The following is a 19,910-nucleotide window of genomic DNA, read 5'->3' as shown; positions in this document are numbered from 1 at the left end:
TCTAGGCTAGCTCCTCTTCCCTTTGTAATCTAACCTCCAGAAGTGAAACAACCTATTTTTCCACAAGGAACTATTACTGCTGCAATTCTCAGTGCCTTTGCTCTTTTTGTTCCCATATTTTTTGGCCATCTCCATCCTAGACCTGGTGCATGCCTTCTAATCCTTAACTCTAGCAGCATTTTCTCTAGGAGGCCATTCTTGATCCTGCCAACCTCCTTCCAGGAAGAACTCATTATCTCTGTTGTTATCTGCATGCACTTTCTCTCTCTCTATAGAAAAAACATAGCACCTCTAATATTTTATTGTTTCTTTTGTGACATTATTTCTATAATAAAATATAGATCTTTGAGATTATGATCTTTGTTTTGTCTTTTTGTCTGCATATTCTAGTGCCCAGAATGTCTTGATGCCTTTAGTTTTGCTGAATGAAAAGGTAAATAAGTAAATAAATGCATAGTAAATTCATTAGTTGATGAGTAAACTAACAATGACATAGAAGCAGTTCTCTGGTTCCGACACTGTACTCTAACATAGTTGTTAGTTATCAATCAGGGCCAGCAGAAAACAGAATGTAAACTCACATGGGTTAATTCAGAAAAGTTCGTAAAAGGATTATTAACAAAATTATAGGCATCGAGGAGTGGTACAGCATCTCGAGGCTATTAACTATAGGAAGATTATTACCCTACGGCGATAAAGGAATCAAGGGAAAGGATTTTACTAGAATCTGAGGTAGACCTAGAACTGGGGAGAGGACTGCTGGACAGAAGCAGGAGCCTTTGCTAGAGAAATTCAGCCAGGAACAGACAGGAATAGTCTCTCTTCCCACCATCTGATATACTGCTGCTTTCTCCCATTGGTAGAATCCAACGAGAAAGAAGGCTCAGAAGCCTATGAATACACTGCTCAGAGGTCAGCATCCGGACACACGAGCTGGATGGGGAAGGGGTGATAGTGGACCTCTAAGGTCAAACATAATATACTGCCTGGTCAGCTAGACATTTTGAGAAAACTAAAATGTCCTTTTTAGCCATCTACCATCTACCAAAGAATATCGGCATACTGACTCTGTTTAGTCGGGTGTGGCAACAGGCAGTCGAGGCAAGCTTTCGAGACGTGATGATGAGTATCTGGCGGGCAACTCGACACTTTGGATATAACAGAAAGTTTTAAGATCTAAAAGCCTGCTATTTAGAAGTAGTAATTTTATAAATGGATTCTGAACAACCTAAAAGGAGTGTTACTTTAAATAGTGGGCAATTTTCTCCTTTCTCTTTGGTAAGGTTAGGATTAGATTTGCAATTTTACTGATTCACAAAGTCGTAGCGTGGGGATGGGCCCTCAGGAACCATATAGCTCATCAACTGAGTGATAACCTTGCAGTTACTCCCAAGACTGTGGAGAGCTGCCTTAGTCTATAGGCACTGCATAGAAATTCACCCTGATGTTTCAGTATGAACTGATCTGTAGGCCATGTTGAAAATTAATTAACTCTCTGACAAGAAAGATATATAGGATTTTATGTCTGCATATAACACCTATGGTGTTTGTTCAGGATTCATTAGAATCACAAAAGTTGAAAGGCTTTTAGAGATTTATTTTTAGGCTCTCTGCATCTCTCCCTCATCACTGCCTATCCCAGAACACGTATGGTTTACAGATGAGAAAGCTGGGTCCCAGAAAGTGTAAATGACTTGTTCAATACTCTGTAGCCATGAATGCATAGGTTTACTATTCTTATTTATTATTTATTTATCCTAATTATCCATTACTGAAATTCCATTCCTGTTGATTCAACCAGCTTCACAACTGTTATAAAGCAAATGCTTTATATTCAAGTTTGATATCACCATTCTGGAAAGCAATCCTAAAACAGAAAGTTGGAGTAATTAACAACTAGTATTCTAAGGTAAAATAAGAACCAGGCAAAAAGAGATGAGTTGTGTTGAGAAAAAATACAATTTTCTGCTCAGCGGTTTTAAATTTGAAGATGAGAGGGGATGCCAGAAAGTCTGGGCCTGGAAAACAGAAATCAGAAATCCACTTTAAGAAGTATTATTCATTACTATCTGAAATGCTAAGGCTGAATTTATATAAAGACTTAAAATAAAAAATGAATTTGGTAACAGAAATGAGATAAAAATACTCCAAGATGTTAATATTTCTAATGTTTTATTTCTAAAACCCCTTCATGTTTTACCCAGTTATGTTTATCCCATGTATTTGTGCCTGAAGTATCTGCTTTATGGAGTTATCTAGAAGCTGGATAGTTCTACTTTTCTTGGCTTAGCCAACAGAAATCTGTTTTAAATCCTAAATCTGTCTTATTCCCTCAGGAATTCACTGGGCTGAATTTCCCACACTTTTTGAAATGCTTCTCCTGGAATTATAATTACCATTAAATTGCCCTTGTCAGACAATTCAACAAAACAAGATAGGTTCAAATGGAAGATATTTTCAAAAGTAGGCACTACATCCATTAAATGTTTCTAGTATTACTTAGAGCAGATTTCATCCTTGTTCCTTGCTTTTCAGTACGCAGATTTGGTTCTTCATTTGAGGAGAAGGTGAGCTGGGTCAGGTAGAGCATTCCAGAGGTGAGGATGCAATGGCAATCACAGGCTATGCTTGTTGCAGTCTGGAGGTGGCTGCCTCCTCTCCCTACTCCTCCTACATTCCACCTTTGACAGCTTACCTCAGCCAAAATATCAGAAAAATAACATTTCTGCTTAATTTCTCCAACAGCTACACTTCTGTGATTCTGGGGTGGGGAACTGGCTCTTAAAGGACCTTCCCCAGATTTCCTGTGTCTTGACCTTCCCCCCACCAGATTGGGATAATCCAATAAAAAGAGCCTTGGATAAACCTTCATGGATTGTGCCACTGGGTGCTTTAGAGGAGTCTCCTTCATGCTTCAGGTTCTAGCTTCCTCCGTCTCTGAGGCACAGATTTATCATATAGATACTTTGTTTTTTCAGTTTTCCATTTTCCTTTTTTTTTTTTAAACTGTAGATTATTTCCCTGATTGGGGTTACTGGGTGATTTCAAGGCAGGGGAGTGGAGTAAAATTGCCTTTACTTCCTCATGTTTAATTCCAAATCACATACCTTATGTGGTAATAACTGCATGATTTTGTCTATGTCAAACGAAAAAAATCATAACAAATTTAAATATGTTAATAGGTTTTATCTGCAATTCTGGAATTTGGCAACACTTCATTCCACAAGTTGGAATAAATATTCCCATGAGCTGAGCAGACGAGGTTGATTTTATAGATAGTAAAGGGCTGAGGAAAGCAAAACAGAAAACAAAACATGAATTGGTCATTTCAAAGTTACTTTTCTGTAAAGGTTACAGCAGAAACAAAAACAAAAACAAAAACAAACAAACAAAAAGTCCTTATCGTGTCTGCTAGGATTGGCCTGTTTGGGGATTTGGCTATTACCTCTCTCTCTCCTGATTTCTCAGAAGGCAGATAAAGAATTTATTTTCAGTTTGGTGACTGGAACTTTTGCATAAGCAACACCATTTTGGTTTGGTCTGTTGGGCCTGGTGCAGGAGGAGGAGGCTCAATCCTGACCAATGGCCTCCTATAAATCTTATTTAACACTCATAAGAGTTAGTACAGCAGGCTGAGACTTCTATCCTTAGAAAGTCCTGCTTGGAGGGTTTGCCCTTGGCTGGGATCTGGGAACTTAATTGGTAAACAGTTCCTTACATTGATATAAAATTTTCTGTAAATGATAAGAGTGGCTGTGCCTAATCTGTTTGTATAAATATAATTTATTATATTACTTGTTATCATTATTACCATAGAGTATAATGCACTTAATTATCTTGTGAAGTTAGCCTTTCCTCTGTCTTTATTTTTCAGTATTTTCCTCTCTAATACATCTATTTTTCCCTTGTAAATTTCACAGTAACAATGTACAGTTGGTATATTTACTAAATATTCTAGACAAGCACAACTGCATCCTTTTCTATTTTTCCAAGTCTAGTGTTAAGTGCAGAGCTTTTATAGTTAAGCATATTTACAGATTTGTTTTAAGTTTTCCTTTTGCAAATGAGATATTTTAATCTTTTTCCCCATTATAATACTTAATTTTTTAAGCATCTAGGGAACATATTGATTTTTGGATATTATATTTGTGTACATCAACCTTATTGATTTTTTTGTTTATAATATATTTCCAACTGATTAGCTGGAGTATTCCAGAATTATCATAACATCTGAGGGAAAAGGTCTTATTTTTACCACTTGCTTTCTAATTTTCATTTCCTTCTCTTTTCAGGTACCTTGACTGGTACTTAGAATGAAAAGGTCTTATCATTACAGATAATGTGCTGTCCTGTCTTATTTTTTACTTAAAGAGAATGCTTCTAATGTTTCACAATTGAGCACCGTCCCAGCTTTCATTCTGATGTACCTTCACCTCTCTCTCTCCATAAAAGTTGATCTATATTAGTTCTCCCATTAGGTCATTATTTCAACTTCTTCTTGCAGAATATTAGTCTTGTACAATTTCGATGTGTGAATCAAGGTCTTCTTTTAATTTCAGGAAAGTTTTATCCTTGTATTTTGTAGTGTTTTCTGTTTTGATTTTTCTGGTTCTATCTTCAGGAACATCAGCGTTTCATATAGTAATGTCCTTTGTTTGCATATCCATTATCTCTTTTAAAAATTAGTTTATTTGATGTTCTCAAACTGTTCTCTATGTCATTGACTCTTTTTACCACCAAATATTTTTCCATTTTTTATTGCTTCTATTGTGAATTGCATTTCTGTTCTTAATTTATAATTCTGAATTGCATTTCTGTTCTTATTTTATAATTCTCCTCCATTTCTTTTTTGAGCTCTAACAGATCACTTTTAAACTCATTCTGTTTTTAAATTCTTTCTGTTTTGGATTCAGAAAACCATATTTCCTTTAACATCTTTGTTTCTTGGAGAAACACTTGGTACACTTTCATACCATCTCTTGGTCCTGCTAAGATTTCACCCAGCCTGGCTGGAAGTCACTGGTTTACAGGGAAGCTTCCTGTGTCCTAGTGTGTGTGTAGTGATTTAGAATTCTCTTCCACTAGTTGTCAAAACTTTAATCCCTCAGTCTGTCAAACTGATAGTCTTTTGTTGGCAATAATGGCATAGTGGGCTTCCTGCCTATTATTGCTATTCTGATTTTAAGCAGAACTCAAGTATGCTTCAGCAGCCCTTTTCATTGACACAGACTATGTCATACTAAGGAAGTGTCATTGGCTTGTCCCCTCAGAAAGCTCAGGCTACTGTTAGAGATTCTGAGTATTCATGAAAGCTGTAACACATAATGCCCTTCTAAGTGTCCTCCCTAAGTTATGTCTAATTTTACCACATTAGCCAAATTTCTGTATCAATTGTGGTTTGGGACTGTAACCGTTTCCTTCTGTCAGAATAGAGTTTCATTTGTGTTTTTCATTCTTATTGATTTTGGTCTATTGGAAAGTGGAAAGCAGGGCAGATCTATCATTGTTAACTTAAACATTTGAGCAGTAATTCTAAAATTATTTTTGTCTATGATCTGCTTCCCCAGATTCTCGGTTTTATTTAGTTAAACTTACGCGGTTACTATAATATAATTTTTAGCCAGATTAAATTACTTTTATTCTCCTACATGCTAAAATTGTTTCTGGATTTAATAGAAGCTAAAACATTTTAAATTTGATCACTAAGTTCTTGATTTGTGGCCCTGTGCTTTGGTGATGTCATTGATTCACTCTTCACTTTATTGGCTTCACTGATATCATGGTATAATATCTGAGCAAAACATAGGTCAAAATACCTGATTTTTGTCTCTTCTTCTCTAGGACTTTCTTGATCACACATGATAATTCATATATAATAGAAATATTCACAGCCAATATATTTAACATAAAGTTTAACCTATACTGTAATAAGTCAGAAAATATATGCAACTATCAATTTATTGGAAGTTATATATGGTATTTCTAATGGGATACAAGTTCCTGACAAACTCTGCAGTTTTAAATATGTTTGTTTAATTCAAACAACTGGATGAGAATATTAGGCTCTATGCAATGGTAGCTACTAACCTAATTACACTTTTAATTGAGTAGTCAACATTAAATTAAATGTCTACAGCATGCTAACTCAGTGATAGCAGGAAACAACTCAACTTGCCTTTGAGACTCATTCAATTATTTGATGTCAGCCAAGTAACTAATATAACTGTAATATACTTCAGGAAAAGAGATAAGAAAATCAGAATAAGGATAGTCAGAAAAGAACAAAATAGGAACTGAGTTGAAAATATACATGATACAGAATCAGAGGTACCCACACACACACACGCGCACGCGCACACACACACACACACATACATATATTTAAGGAGTTGTAGGAAATCTGGAGAATGAAGGCAGAACAAACAGCCTTCATTCAAGGCCACAGGACCAGAACTAGAATGTAAAAAGGGCAAATTACTGTACAGCTGAAATAAAATGCAATTGTATCAATACAAAGAGGGGAGAGAGTAGCAAAAATTCCAAAAAACAGTAACCAGAACTCTATGATGAGAGAAAGTTATTGTCTTAGACAGACCAATCAATTTTTGTTTATCTAATTAAACTATATTCTTTTCCAAAAACACTTTAAACCAGATTTCAAAATCTATGCATAGCAAAATCAGTAGACAAGAATAGATTGAAAAAAAATTGGGTGAGAAAAAAATAAAGATAAATAAAGCTAAAGATATGTTAATAAACAACATGCATGCCACACAGTCCTATTTAGGTTCTTAACAGAAGAAGTTAACATGCAAATGTGGTCTGTTACAAGATTTCCAGAGGCCATAAGAAAAACAATCCAGCTGTTCACCAGAAGCACAGAGGTCGAAACTTCAGGGAAATTTGTCTTATATGTTTTTTAATCAAGAGAACAGACTGTGTGATAGAGTTGATGACACTTTCAATTCCATTTCTACAGTAAATCTGATGTACAATTCTTACTGATGTTACTATAATTTTTCAGTTCAATCCAAATCATAACTGCATAAATATTTCTGAAAAAGCAATTATGCAAATATCCAGATAAGCCACTCCCAGATGGTCCGGTTTATCCAAGAGCAAAATTTAAAATACCCAGAGAACATCATGTCTTTCAGATAATCCTCCATGAAAATTATTTTCACAATAAGTAAATCATACATGAGATAGTTTTTCATAATATAGTCATTATGTACCCAAAGATAATTTGTTAAATAATTTCTGTCTAGAAAATGAAGCTAATTAGTTACATGTTTCCTGAATGAGGCTACTCATGATTCAATACCCTCTACTTACCTTATTTTTGGCTGGTTGCTGTTTCCTTCTCTGGAGGGAGTGGAGGGAGTTATTCCATTATATACAATGTGCAAGAAAATTATTCTTAGGTATAGCTCCCTGGGTTGTTGTTTAGAGAAGATTTTGTTTATAGGGTAATTCTGAAAATGCTGTCTTGGAGAGATTACAACTATGCCTTTTTCTATTAACTCACTAAAATAAGTATCTGAATTTAAAATCCCAATATTTCAGCCCCTAAGCAGTTTTTTTTTCTATTATAGGGAAACGACACTGTCTACACATAGAGAAGAAGCAGTATCTTTTCATGAAGAATTGCTCATGCTCCAGACTTTGAAAGGAAAATCAAAATAACTCAAGTAATATAGGGCCTAAATGTGGGCACAATAGAAACAACACTGAGAAACTCACACAAGCTCAGAAGCCTTAAATTTGGTGGTAGCTCATCCTAGGTTGTGCCCCTATGTAATCCAGAAGTTATTAGATAGTACGGGATGTCTTAGGTACTCATGATCTTGACAGACAGGCCTGTGTAGTTAACAGTAATTAAAATGTTACCTTAAATCAGCAGCTTTCCCCGTCTTGTTAATGCACATAACCTCTCTGGTCTGATATCCAATCTGGATGTCCCAATATTTGTTCTCTTGTCTGTTCTGTCTGTTTCTGTTTCTCTTTTTCTTAATAAGTTCGCGGGCTTCTGGATCCTTTACTCCTTTGCTGCGATCCTTTTCTCGTTCTTTATTCTTCCCGCGTCTCCTTGCTTGTCTTACTTGTCGGGAGTGGGGCATTGAGCAGGTGCTCCAGGGCCCCACATGCAGGCTGTACATGAGCTCATCGGCCTCGCATGGACTGGACTGGCACACCTGGAACTCCGTCAGGTTTGGACAGCCAGAGCCTCCGAACTGCGGGGGCGCCACCACATGACGCGTCCGGTGCTGGAGCCCGCTGCCGCAGGTCTTGGAGCATTCGGACCAGGCAGAAAACTCAGACACAATGCAATCTTGCTGGCAAGGAATGAGGCAAGCCTGCTCCAGGAGAGGCTTGGGCTCAAAGTACTCACAGATGATATCCTCCGCAGGAATATCTTTGTCTTTCTGGATGCACGCTATCTCCCTCACCTGAATACCTTCTTCCCCCTTAATGCACTCAAGAGGTTTCTCTAGGCTTTTTGAAATCACAGGCTGACACTGATTCCAAGGTCCCAGTCTCCAGTCGTATAACTCTTTGTGCCAATCGCAAACTTTGAAACAATTCTGCTGGTTATTGGGTCTCTCGGCCTGCTTACAGTTAGTATGCAGTGTAGTCCATCCCTCCACATGAGCACACCACACAGCCCTCGTTTGGATGCCTCCTGGACCACATTCATCTCCCATACATCGGCCCCATGGACCTACAAAAATTATAACACAAAAGTTAGCAGTGCTACTAGAAGAAAACTACAAGTTACTGCACATTCCAGAAAGACCTTTCAAGACCTAGTACATTAACTTCCCTGAGGTGTTACAAAGTAGGTCTCTGGACACAACTGTTGGAAAGTAATGATCCTCACTAAGTATTTTTGCAAAAGAGGAACTGTGTCACAGAGTCTATATAAGGTAACTTCTGGGACAATTTCACTTTGGGTCCTTTAGGGATTACGAAAAGTTTGGTTTTGTTCATTTCCTTTGTTTTAGGTAGTTAGAAATCCTTGCTGATAAAGGACATCAGAAATTAGTCACCGTGAAAACTTATTACTCCGGCCTCACAATCATCAAATCCATTTCAGTAACTGGCAAAGAAAATGGCCCCATGTGAAGAACTTCTCCTGCAGGCATTTCTCTTCCTGGACAATTAACTGTTTTGTGGAACTTGCTCTCTTCTTCAACATATTTTATTTTCATAGACTATGACTGCAAGGGTCTAATAGTTGTATATTATGTGTGCCACTAGAGCTTAAAGTGTCCACTCTCTGGTTACCAAAGCTAAGAAGCAAAAATCTTCATTTACACACATTCTGCCTTTAAATTTACCAAATTTCCCCCCCATTTCCCAAGTGAAGCATAGAGCTGGGTAAGGGAATTTAAATGTAACTAAAAGACTTTTGCAATTTTCTAATCATCGAGAGGTTATTTGGGGTCTTATTTATTTATTCATTTCTTAAACATGAAATATTTGGTATTACAGAGCTGTTTTATGTGATACTTAAATCAGTGGCTTTAATATGAAATATGGGTTTTTTTTTTCTGTGAAAACCTTCTTAGAATAGATTTAAACTTTATATTTGCATATATTATTTTTTTCTAAGGTAGATGATATGATTTTCAGTACTTTAACAGACAGATCCCAATTTACAAAATTGAGAATTATATTATTTTGGAATCATAAAGAAACTTAAAGATCATATAATTACATGATTTTCAAAAAGTATTCCATGGATTTGAGAAATTGTTTGATGTGCCTTAAAGCCATTTTCCATCTGTTGTGTGGGAAGGTGAGGGCCAACATGTGGGGTGGGCTCTAGTGCCCCTCACACCCTTACACTACTGTCGTCCTCCCTGATTGATGCTTTTGTAAGAAAAACTCTATTTGTATTATTAGTTTTATTCACATGGGGATTATGCATAAGATTATGTTTGCAAGAGGTTTCTACTGTGGAAATGTGAAACCCGCTAAAGTAGGTCAATGGATTCGCTCTACGGATGAGAAAAACAGGAAACAAGAAGGAAAAGTGATTTGCTGAGTTCAAATATTTAATGAATAACAAAACCATTCTGGATTTTAGATTCCAGTTTCAACTTTTAGTTGTATGATTTCTCTTGGACATTAGAGCTTTAGCCTCAGTTAGTTTCTTCTGTACGTAACAATTGTTAGTATACAAATAAAGAAATATAAAGAATGTGCTTATCATATTTAATCTAAACATTTAATTTTGCTTAATGAGAAAGATGTTTAAAGTTTGTGGAGAATTTCCTTACAAATGGCATTATGGAGTTGTAAATAGAATAGAGACTTGCTGTAAATATTGTGCTAACTAATCATTATTGCATGAAAGTAAATAGTGGATAGTTGGTATACCCATATCATTCCTTTATGAAGTTTGCATGTAAAAAATTATAAGGGATGTAAAATACTCATGCTTATTAGGGATGTAACATTCTTATAAGGCATATAAAATACTCAAGGAGACTGGGAAACAGTCTCCTTGAAGTATGAATATTGAAACTTTATGGGCTTAGAAAGCCAGTGGGTTTGTTGCATCTGTCAAAATGCAATCCACCTAACAATATTTTAATCTTATTTTTAACTTGCCAAAGAAAAAATATATATTCACAAATCTGGTGATACTTTCTTAAAGATTTTTCTAAATACTCATTTTGGGAACCACAGAACCTAGGATACTTCTCAAAATGAGAACCTAGTAATATGTATAAAATTTTCTAATTAATTCCACACATACTTGGCATTTATTCCCCATCCCCACTGTGCTTGAACAAAACAGTGGTCCTTATTTTCCATCTGAACACGACATATAAAGACATATTTATATCAGACTCTCAAATTAGGAGTAAACTATATGCCATTAAGTCTGAATTTGAAAATATGTGTCTTATACTAAGTCAGACTCTAAATCCCAGATGTAATTTAGTTGAACTTCCTGATGTATTATTTTTTTCCAGTTTTTTAAATTAATTATGAAATTAGACTGACTAATCAGATTGAGGCTACTAGTCTTTTATCCTCAGAGTGTAAACAAATGATTTTTTTATAGCAAACTTATAAGGATGTCACTTAGAAAACATAACTGTACATTTTTAGGTAGGCAGCACTATTATTAATAGTTGTTATTGGGCCAGGCGCCATGGCTCATGCCTGTAATCCCAGCACTTTGGGAGGCCGAGGTGGGCGGATCACAAGGTCAGGAGATCGAGACCATCCTGGCTAACACGGTGAAACCCTGTCTCTACTAAAAATACAAAAAATTAGCCACACGTGGTGGTGGGTGCCCGTAGTCCCAGCTACTTGGGAGGCTGAGGCAGGAGAATGGTGTGAACCCAGGAGGCAGAGGTTGCAGTGAGCCGACATCGCACCACTGCACTCCAGCCTAGACAACAGAGTGAGACTCCGTCTCAACAAAAAAAATAAATAATAAATAAAATAAAATAGATGTGATTTACTAATTAATGTAAATTAATGTTTTAGTATAGAAATCTGACTATACAAAATGTGAATTGACTTCAAGTCTATATGTTATTGCTAAGGAAAACATACATACTGAAAATAACTTTTTTTCCCTAAAACAGCTATGAAACAGAACTATGCTACACTAGTCAACTCTTAAGTCTGAAAATTACCTTAGACAAAATAAGGACTGGTGAGGATATTAAACTCTTACAAACCAAATTTTAGCAAAAAATCTTGGCTTACTTCTAAGTTCATTCTAAAATAAAAGTAGAAGATGGTTGCTTTGAAAATGATTCGTTGTTTACTGACATCAAATTATGGAGAGCTCCCTTTTTACACACTTCCAGAGCACCATGTATGTTTCTCACATAATGTTTAAATGTTAGTCACATTTTCGGTTAGTAGAATCAGTAATTTTTATCAAATATTTAATATCTGTTTATCACATTAGACTGACTCTATAGCCCCTTGAGGACAGGCCCTTGTCTGCCGTCTGCAACAGTTGTAGACAGTACAGGTAGAACAAGTTCAATAATATTTATTGAATGAATGAATAAAATCAGAAACCAAATCAAGAAAATACTTCCAATCAATTTATAATTCAACAGATGCCATTTGCACAATTAATTGTGGATAAAGACAAAATGTGCTTTTCCTTTAAGCCATTCCAATATATCATTGATTATCTAGAGATTTTTGATTTTTATCTAGTCATTGAAAACACAAGCAGATACTAGTGACATAACTTAAAAATACAGATCTGTATTTAATTACAATCAGAACCACAGTGTAATCTTGAGAACCTCTAATTTTTCCACGTTATCTGTTGTAGTAATATTTTGGATAACTAAATAGGCACGATGTTTTTCTGAAATTAGCATTGTCTTGGAGGCAGATTTCAGATGATCACGGGTGTCAACTATAGTATTTCTTACTAGAATATTCTCTTGCCTTCAAAGCTAGTTAAAAGCACATATTTCTGCAATGATTTTCAGCTACATATAAAAATATAATATTTTATTTCTACTCAAGATGTATAAATGCCTTAAGAAATAAAAGAAAACAGCCCATATAAAAGTTTAACAATACTGGCATCTTATTTATAACATCATGAATCAAATGTTCTTTTCCCACTTTATAAAAAATAAAAATGCACTCCCTAAAGGGGTTGAGGAGTATATCTTGATTCTTTAGTTTTGAGAAACTAAATTTTCTCAACCAAGAACATTTCTAATCACCTAGTTCTTTATTGATTTTTCACAATGTTGATCCCACTACAGAGGCTGGTTAGTCAATGAAAATAGTTTTTTGATCTCTTAATTTAAAATTACCATTTGACATATAGAAATATTGACAAGTGTTATTTCAAATTCAGAATTCATTATATAAGTAACATAGTTCATACTTTGATGTTCCTCACTGAATACCAGGAACATCACATACGTGTGTGTGCATACTTTTGCATATGCTTAATTAGCTAATTATATTTGTAAAAGCTTTGCACTTCTGCTAATTTAACAGAATAACCTGTTACATTCCGTGGTGTGAACATGTCTTTTAATTTCCATGGCTTGGTTTTGGATAAATTGCTTCAACAATTTCGTTTAGAAAGGAGAGAAGTTAGTTTATAGATCTTAATATCCCAGGCATTATATTTTTGATGTCAATGCCAGTGGGAATAAAGAGATTGAATTCAAGAATACTATTATATATAGATAAGGCACAAGAGTTTCTAAAGTTTGCTTATATAACAAAGAAAAGCATATGTTATAAATGTAAATATATTCCAATTCCCATTCCAATAATATTCTCACAGATTTTTATTAACCAGCTACTCACAGATAACACTGTGGGATTTATCTTATTCCAAGTATATTTACATTGAGAACCAGCAGATAACATATCCTGAGAAAACTTCATGGAGATATATAAAAAGATCTACTGAGGCTAAAGGAAAACAATAAAATGCATGAAGGCACCAGTGAAAGCAGAGGTGGAAGTATAATCATGATTGAACCTAAAATAAAATAAAATAAAATAAACCCGTCATCCACCTTGTAGGCTTTAACTGCCCTTATCTTTTCATTGCACCTTGGGTATCGCATGTGTGTCCAATTAACCAACCTCTTGAAAGATCAGATCTTCCCCACAGTACACACGATAAAGGGCTGTCTACTTCTTCCCTCCAAGCAGTCTTGACACAAGTACACATTGAAAAGAGACCAAATTGAATAGAAAAAGGACCACACTGAATAGAAAAGGGACCACATCTAACACTCCTCTTGACGACTGAGAATTGTTAACCCAATTAACTACCGTGTTTCAAGGGGTGCAAATGTTTTAAAGTACAATTTGAAAACACAATATGCAAACTCTATCAAGGAAAATATGAAATCCTCTACCAATTACAATGTGACAGTGTGCATGCAGCAAATGTCTCTGCATAAATGTTAAAATTCAGCTCTGCATCCTACATTACTAAGAGTGGGAGGTAGTGGTAGTAGAAAATCTGGGGGAGTGATGTTTGGTTTTTGAAAAGAACAGTAAGAATTATCATTGGTTCAAAAATTGCTTCTTTTATTGTTCTGTTCATGATTATTTAGAAGGAATTTGGAATCTAATTGAGCAAAATAAAGGACAGGCAGCTTTCTATTTAAGGCTATGGATAATATCCCCCTGTGAATGAAAATGTATTCCTGCATACAGATTTGTAGGATGGTGTTTACTCAGTATCATACAAAGCACTTCTACAATGTGGGTCAATAAATATGTGTAGAAAACACTTAGCTTGACAGATTTTATGTAAATCCAGAAAGAAACACTGGATGTCTTATTTCACTAAAAGGAAATTAAAGCAACTGTTTTATATGCCCCAAAACTTGTGTGTAATTGATAGACTCACAATACAAATATTTTCACTTGGAATCAATGTAAAATTATGCAAAATTGCGATAAAAACTTTAAATGAATGCTACTTGGCTTAGTTTTCCTTAGGCTAGTGCTTTAAGTATAATTCTGCACTAACTTTAACAAAATGTTGATAAAATAATGAATTTATTTTTATTCCTGCCAAAGAGGATTTTATAATGTGCCTATTCTCTTGATGTCGTTCAAAACTGTCTCTTTATTTCAGTCTACAAAAGACAGCCGTCTAAATTTAAAATTACTGTTTCCCCACCATATTCAACACTGACTTCTCTAAGACTACCTTTCATATGTCAAGGGCATGAGAACAATAAAAGGTTGAGTCTATAAAAGGCCACATTATTGACAGGTGGCCAGCAACTGTTCCAAAGAGCCTTATAAAAGATAAACACCATAAAAGGAGCATGAGAAATTATGTAAACTACTTTTTGTTCTTGTTTGCTATAAAACTCTCAAATCAGCCAGTTTCTTGTTTGACTAAATATGTTTGCATCCTTCAAATGAGATAGTGTGTTTTCCCCCTTCTGGATTTGGTTATGGAACAGCATGTCCTACTTTGCTAAGATCAAGGAGTACATAAACAGCTTAGTAATATACTAAATTCTGTCTCTTGAATGCTACAGAATATCTTATTTTAAAATTTTCAGTTAACAAAATTAAAACAAAATTTCTATTTGCTTTTACCCAACCAAATCCCTGTAAAAAGATTAGAAATTACTGTTAAATAATAGGAAAGCAAAATTTCTTATAAATTCCATAAACTAAAGATAACTAATCCTAGTCATCATATTTTGCTGTCCTTCTACTAGGCAATTAAAATATGAATTTATTTAAAACTAAATTTTGGATTGTGCTACCAATTAATTGTTTTATAATTTGCTTTTTTACTTCATAATGTGCTATAAAAATAATTCCATTTCAACAGATACACCACACACACACACACACACACACACACAGATTGAACCTTCTAGACTGTTATTTAATCTCCTTTGTTCTTCATATTTTCACATTTAAATCTATACTATGTTTGCTTAGTGCTTTGTTCTATCAATTTACCATGATTTTTCTAACTGATGTTCTATCGGTGGATGTTTAGGTCTTTCCTGATTATTTCCAATATTATAAAGAATGCTATAATGAACCTCCATGGCTGTACATCAGTCAGATAATTTGGTGAAAGGCTTTTGCACACTTTCAAGCTTTTGATACATGTAGTATTGCAAAAGTGCCCACAAAAATGTACCAGTTTGGCCTTCCACTAGCAATTCCTGAGCACATTTCCCTCAACCTCTAATATTTGCAGATTGCTGTTCCTCCAAGTCTGAGCTCCTATTGGAGAAATCCTGTGTGCTTATTTTCTTGGAGAGTTCATCCTTTGACTAAAAAAAAATCTTAATTCCTTTACCTTCATTCTTTTGTGTATTGTGGTTTCCAGAAAGACAACAAAGCTTATGAAGAATTCACAATATCCTTCCCTGTTTTTCAGCATTGAAACATCTTTTTGCTTACTTTGTATTCGTTTGGTCATTTCAAAGGATTTTATTGCCATAGGTAGAAGCAAACATGTGATCTTAAATGCCCGTCTTAAAATAGTCCCATAGACTGGTATCTGAATGCCTAGCATACTGTCCCATTCAAAATTGTACTAAATGAATTGATTTAATTATAAATATATGCTCTGCCTGGTAGATCCTTTTGTATAGATTTGTGAATATACAAAAATAAATTTTGAATGTTTTTCATCTAAACTAGATTTAAATTTCTTTCAAAGGAAAAATAAAAGGAGAGTTTGTAGCTTCTTTGACTTGAGTTTTAATTTAATTTTAATTTAAAACATAACTCTCAAATGACAAATCAGTTTGGTGGATAAGGAGAGATCACTGTAGATGTCAAGCTGAGCTTTCATCTTCAATAAGTAATTAAACTTTAATGAGAAATTATATAAGAATGTCAAATTACATGTACAAAATTAGAACAGGCTGTTTAAATCTGATGAGAAAATGAATGAGGGATCAGTGACTAGTATAGCTGATTTTACAATGCTAAACACAATAATCTATTTTTAGTTTCTATTATACTAAATATTCCTTTAAAATTACTCAACCTCTTTGCGTTCTGGTTTCCTCATTTTAAAAATACGATACGAACCCTGTCATTAGCTCCTATCCTCTCATAACACTACCTGACCCATAAGCTAAGTACCAATAGTATAAGGAATGTTTGTGATAAAGTTGTGAAGTGCCTTTCTTTTACACAAAAAGATTCACATTTTCATGTGACAGTATTTTAAAGTCTTCATGTATCAGTGACAACTTCCTTAGGTTACACTCCATTAAAGTGAAAGCCTGAGTCAAAGCATTTGACAATTTTAAAGTTTTAAAATACATGTTGCCCAACTGATTTTTCAAAGAAACATGTAGAAATCTACATTCTATTACTACACTTTGATCAGCATTGGTTATTATAATATTTTCTTTTGTTAATTTGATGAATATGCCCAAATCCACTGTTATTTTAGTTAAATCTTCATTTCATATGACTTTTAACATAATAATTTCCTCTCCTGTAAATTATTTATTTAATTGGTTTCTATATTTTCCAGCATTCTCATGGATGTTTTTTCTCAATATATTTATTTGAGATACTAACATTTTCTCTGACCATTAAAATGTATTTCCCATCAGTGTTTTGTGTTATTTTGTGTATATTTTCTGTTTTTGATATGCAGACTTTCACTAACACTATAGTATATTTCTTTCATTGAGTTTTAAGGCTGAAATATATTTTTAAATACAGAGATTAATAAGTACACATATATTAAAAGTTTAATTTTCTTATAGATTTATTTTATTTAAATACGTTAAATGCATCAGAAGTTTATTTCAAGTTTGTTATAAGGCAAACTTCTGACTATTTTTTCTATACAGTTAGACAATTTTACCAGGAATATACATACCTATGATTTAAAGGTACCTTTCAAACAGCCTCAAAACATGTCAATAAGAGGTGTATTAAATACCACATCCCTAGATTACATTGCTATATTGTATTTTACTGCTATGTTTTATTTCATATTTGTATAGTACAGTGTGTTTTCACATATATGATCTCATTTGATCTTTACATCAAGCAGTAGATATAAAAAATAAACAAGATTAATTTTGTTGCTCTGTCCAGTAGTTCAATCTCTGTAAATCTGAAGAAAATATAAAGCCATCAACCACTCAAATATTTCTGTGGTTTCTTTGGATGCAGTTAAACACCCCAAAAAAAGTATATAAACTGTATTTGAGAAATTCAGTTACAGAGTTTATGGTGCCATAATGAAAATTCCCAATTGTTGAGTAAAGTCTCATGCAAATAAGGGGATGCAAAAACAATTTCTTAGAGAAAATTCTTCTTCAAGTTAACAGATTGCTAAGTCAATGTTTTCCTTTCAAGCTCATAAACTCAGAAAAATTTGAAATTGTTAGAATCTTGATTTCAAAATAACAAGATGTGGTACTAATAGCCTCAATATCTATTAAAATTTTAAAAAGATCTATTTGAACAGTTGCACTGCCAATCTACAAAACAACATAAACTTCCTCCTTACCCCACTTCCCAAATAATTACAACAACCAAAAAACAGAAAGAAAACTTGAGAGTTATATAGGATTTCAGTATTAATGTGATTGGCAGAGGAGTATTTATGAAATAAGAATAGAAATTGTTGATCATAACAAACATATAATCTCAATGGATTTGAAGACATGACAAGTCTTCACAGGCTGCTTTAGAGAAAGGATTGAAGGTAGCAACTAGCAAATCTAGTAAATGCATATGTTTGTGTTTAAAATAGGTTGTCTTAAAATTGGTGTCAAAGAATAGCACTAAGAACTGCATAACATTTCACTCAAAAATGTGAAATGCACAAAACTTTTTACCCATATCAAGCTACCAATCTTCCATTACAATTGTCCAAAAGTGAGCTACCTTTGGAAAATACATATTTAGCAGTCCGACTTGATGCTAAGGGAGTCAAATAAACAAGGTATTAGAGGTAAAGGAGTCCTATCACAATTTTCACTCTATCTCAGGGAACTTTGATAAAAAATAGTAAGTGACAACTTAATAAATTTAAAATCATGCTATCTTGTCCTGGATTACCCCAAAAGTAGAACTTGAGACAAAGGTTTATATGCAATAGTTTATTTTAGAAGTAATTCCATGGAGCAGGGCTAAGGCACAAAAGAGTAAGAGAAGGAGAAATCAAGGGAAAGCCAGTGCAAGCATATGTAATAAAATTGTCCACTGCTGTAGGTGCCTGGTTATGACTTTGTGAGACCTTCTGAGGAGATTTATGAAATGCATCTCAGAACTGTCAGTCCAGAGAATAGAATGATTAAATATTTCTTCTTTGACTCCTGTTCCTCACTGCATAAAATTGCTTGAAGTAGCACATAGGCAGTTCCTGATATAATTTATCCCTTGCACCACTAAGATTTTCTTATTCTACCATTCTATCATTAAATCCAATGAATCACAGACTCTCTCCCTCAATATTATGGCTAGTTCAATGTCTTCAAGTATAGGTTTTTCCCTCTAGAACTACATCCTCCAATTCAGCAGAGTTTAAGATTGTAGGTATGGACAGCACAAATTCCTGAAGTGACTCAGGGGAACGATGGAGAGAGGGCCAATCCTACTTTTCCTGAGAATTTTAACCCATATGTCTTGGCTGTTATGGCACAGCACCATATTTTGCTTACTGGCTTGGCTCATCCTGGAAAACATTTCTCCAATCATGCAATCTGTTATTTTTCAACTTAAGCCTTTAATAGGCAATGCTACTACTCAAATTAGAAGAGCTGCTTTTGGGTAACGAGGTATGTAGAAAGTCCAGTGGATTTCATTGTCATTGCTGCTTGTCATGGCCCTTTACTATAAGATATATTCTTTTGAATAAAGCAATATTATTCACACATAGAATACAAGACCAAGAAACCAGGCATCTGCAAGTCCTCTGATTATGGTGCTGATGAAGGCACTGTAGCCATAGAAGACAAATGCATATGCAGGGTAAGTGTCAATTTTGCTAAGAATGAATTGTTCTATTTGTGTTAGGAAGTGTGTGATATTGGCTGACTGCTTCTTACAGGTTGGTCCTTAGCAATTGTAATAGTTTGATCAGCCTCAGTGAGAAGAAGCCTATACTAACTACTGTGTCCATACATAGCACCCATCCCTGATACAATGGCTAATCTGAAGCAAGAGGTTAGCAGATATCCACAGGTCAAAATTTCTCCCCTACCTAGATACTCAATTCTGCCTCTAATGCAGATGCTGCCTGATGGGCATTAACACAGTCCACAAAGATACGCCCTTTGGATCCACTTTCATTGAACACTCATATGCAATTTATCTAGACTTCTATATTTCTAATCAACTAGATAAGCCATTTGCCATTGCTTAGAAGTCCATGTAAGTCTGCATTTTAGGCTACTTGT

General features: G+C 34.6%; 1 protein-coding gene across 1 annotated transcript in view; it reads right to left on the bottom strand.

Moving 5' to 3' along the window:
- The window catches only part of THSD7A (thrombospondin type 1 domain containing 7A), a 481,161-nt gene that overhangs the window by 270,690 nt on the left and 190,561 nt on the right, over nt 1–19,910 (bottom strand). Inside the window, exon 2 of the mRNA XM_002818197.5 lies at nt 7,891–8,722. Coding sequence (XP_002818243.3) covers nt 7,891–8,722 — 832 coding nt within the window. The remainder of the gene's footprint in view (nt 1–7,890; nt 8,723–19,910) is intronic.

The sequence above is a fragment of the Pongo abelii genome, chromosome 6 (assembly GCF_028885655.2).
Source record: "Pongo abelii isolate AG06213 chromosome 6, NHGRI_mPonAbe1-v2.0_pri, whole genome shotgun sequence".
NCBI classification, from domain to species: Eukaryota; Metazoa; Chordata; class Mammalia; order Primates; family Hominidae; genus Pongo; species Pongo abelii.
This window is presented reverse-complemented; position numbering and strand designations above follow the sequence as displayed.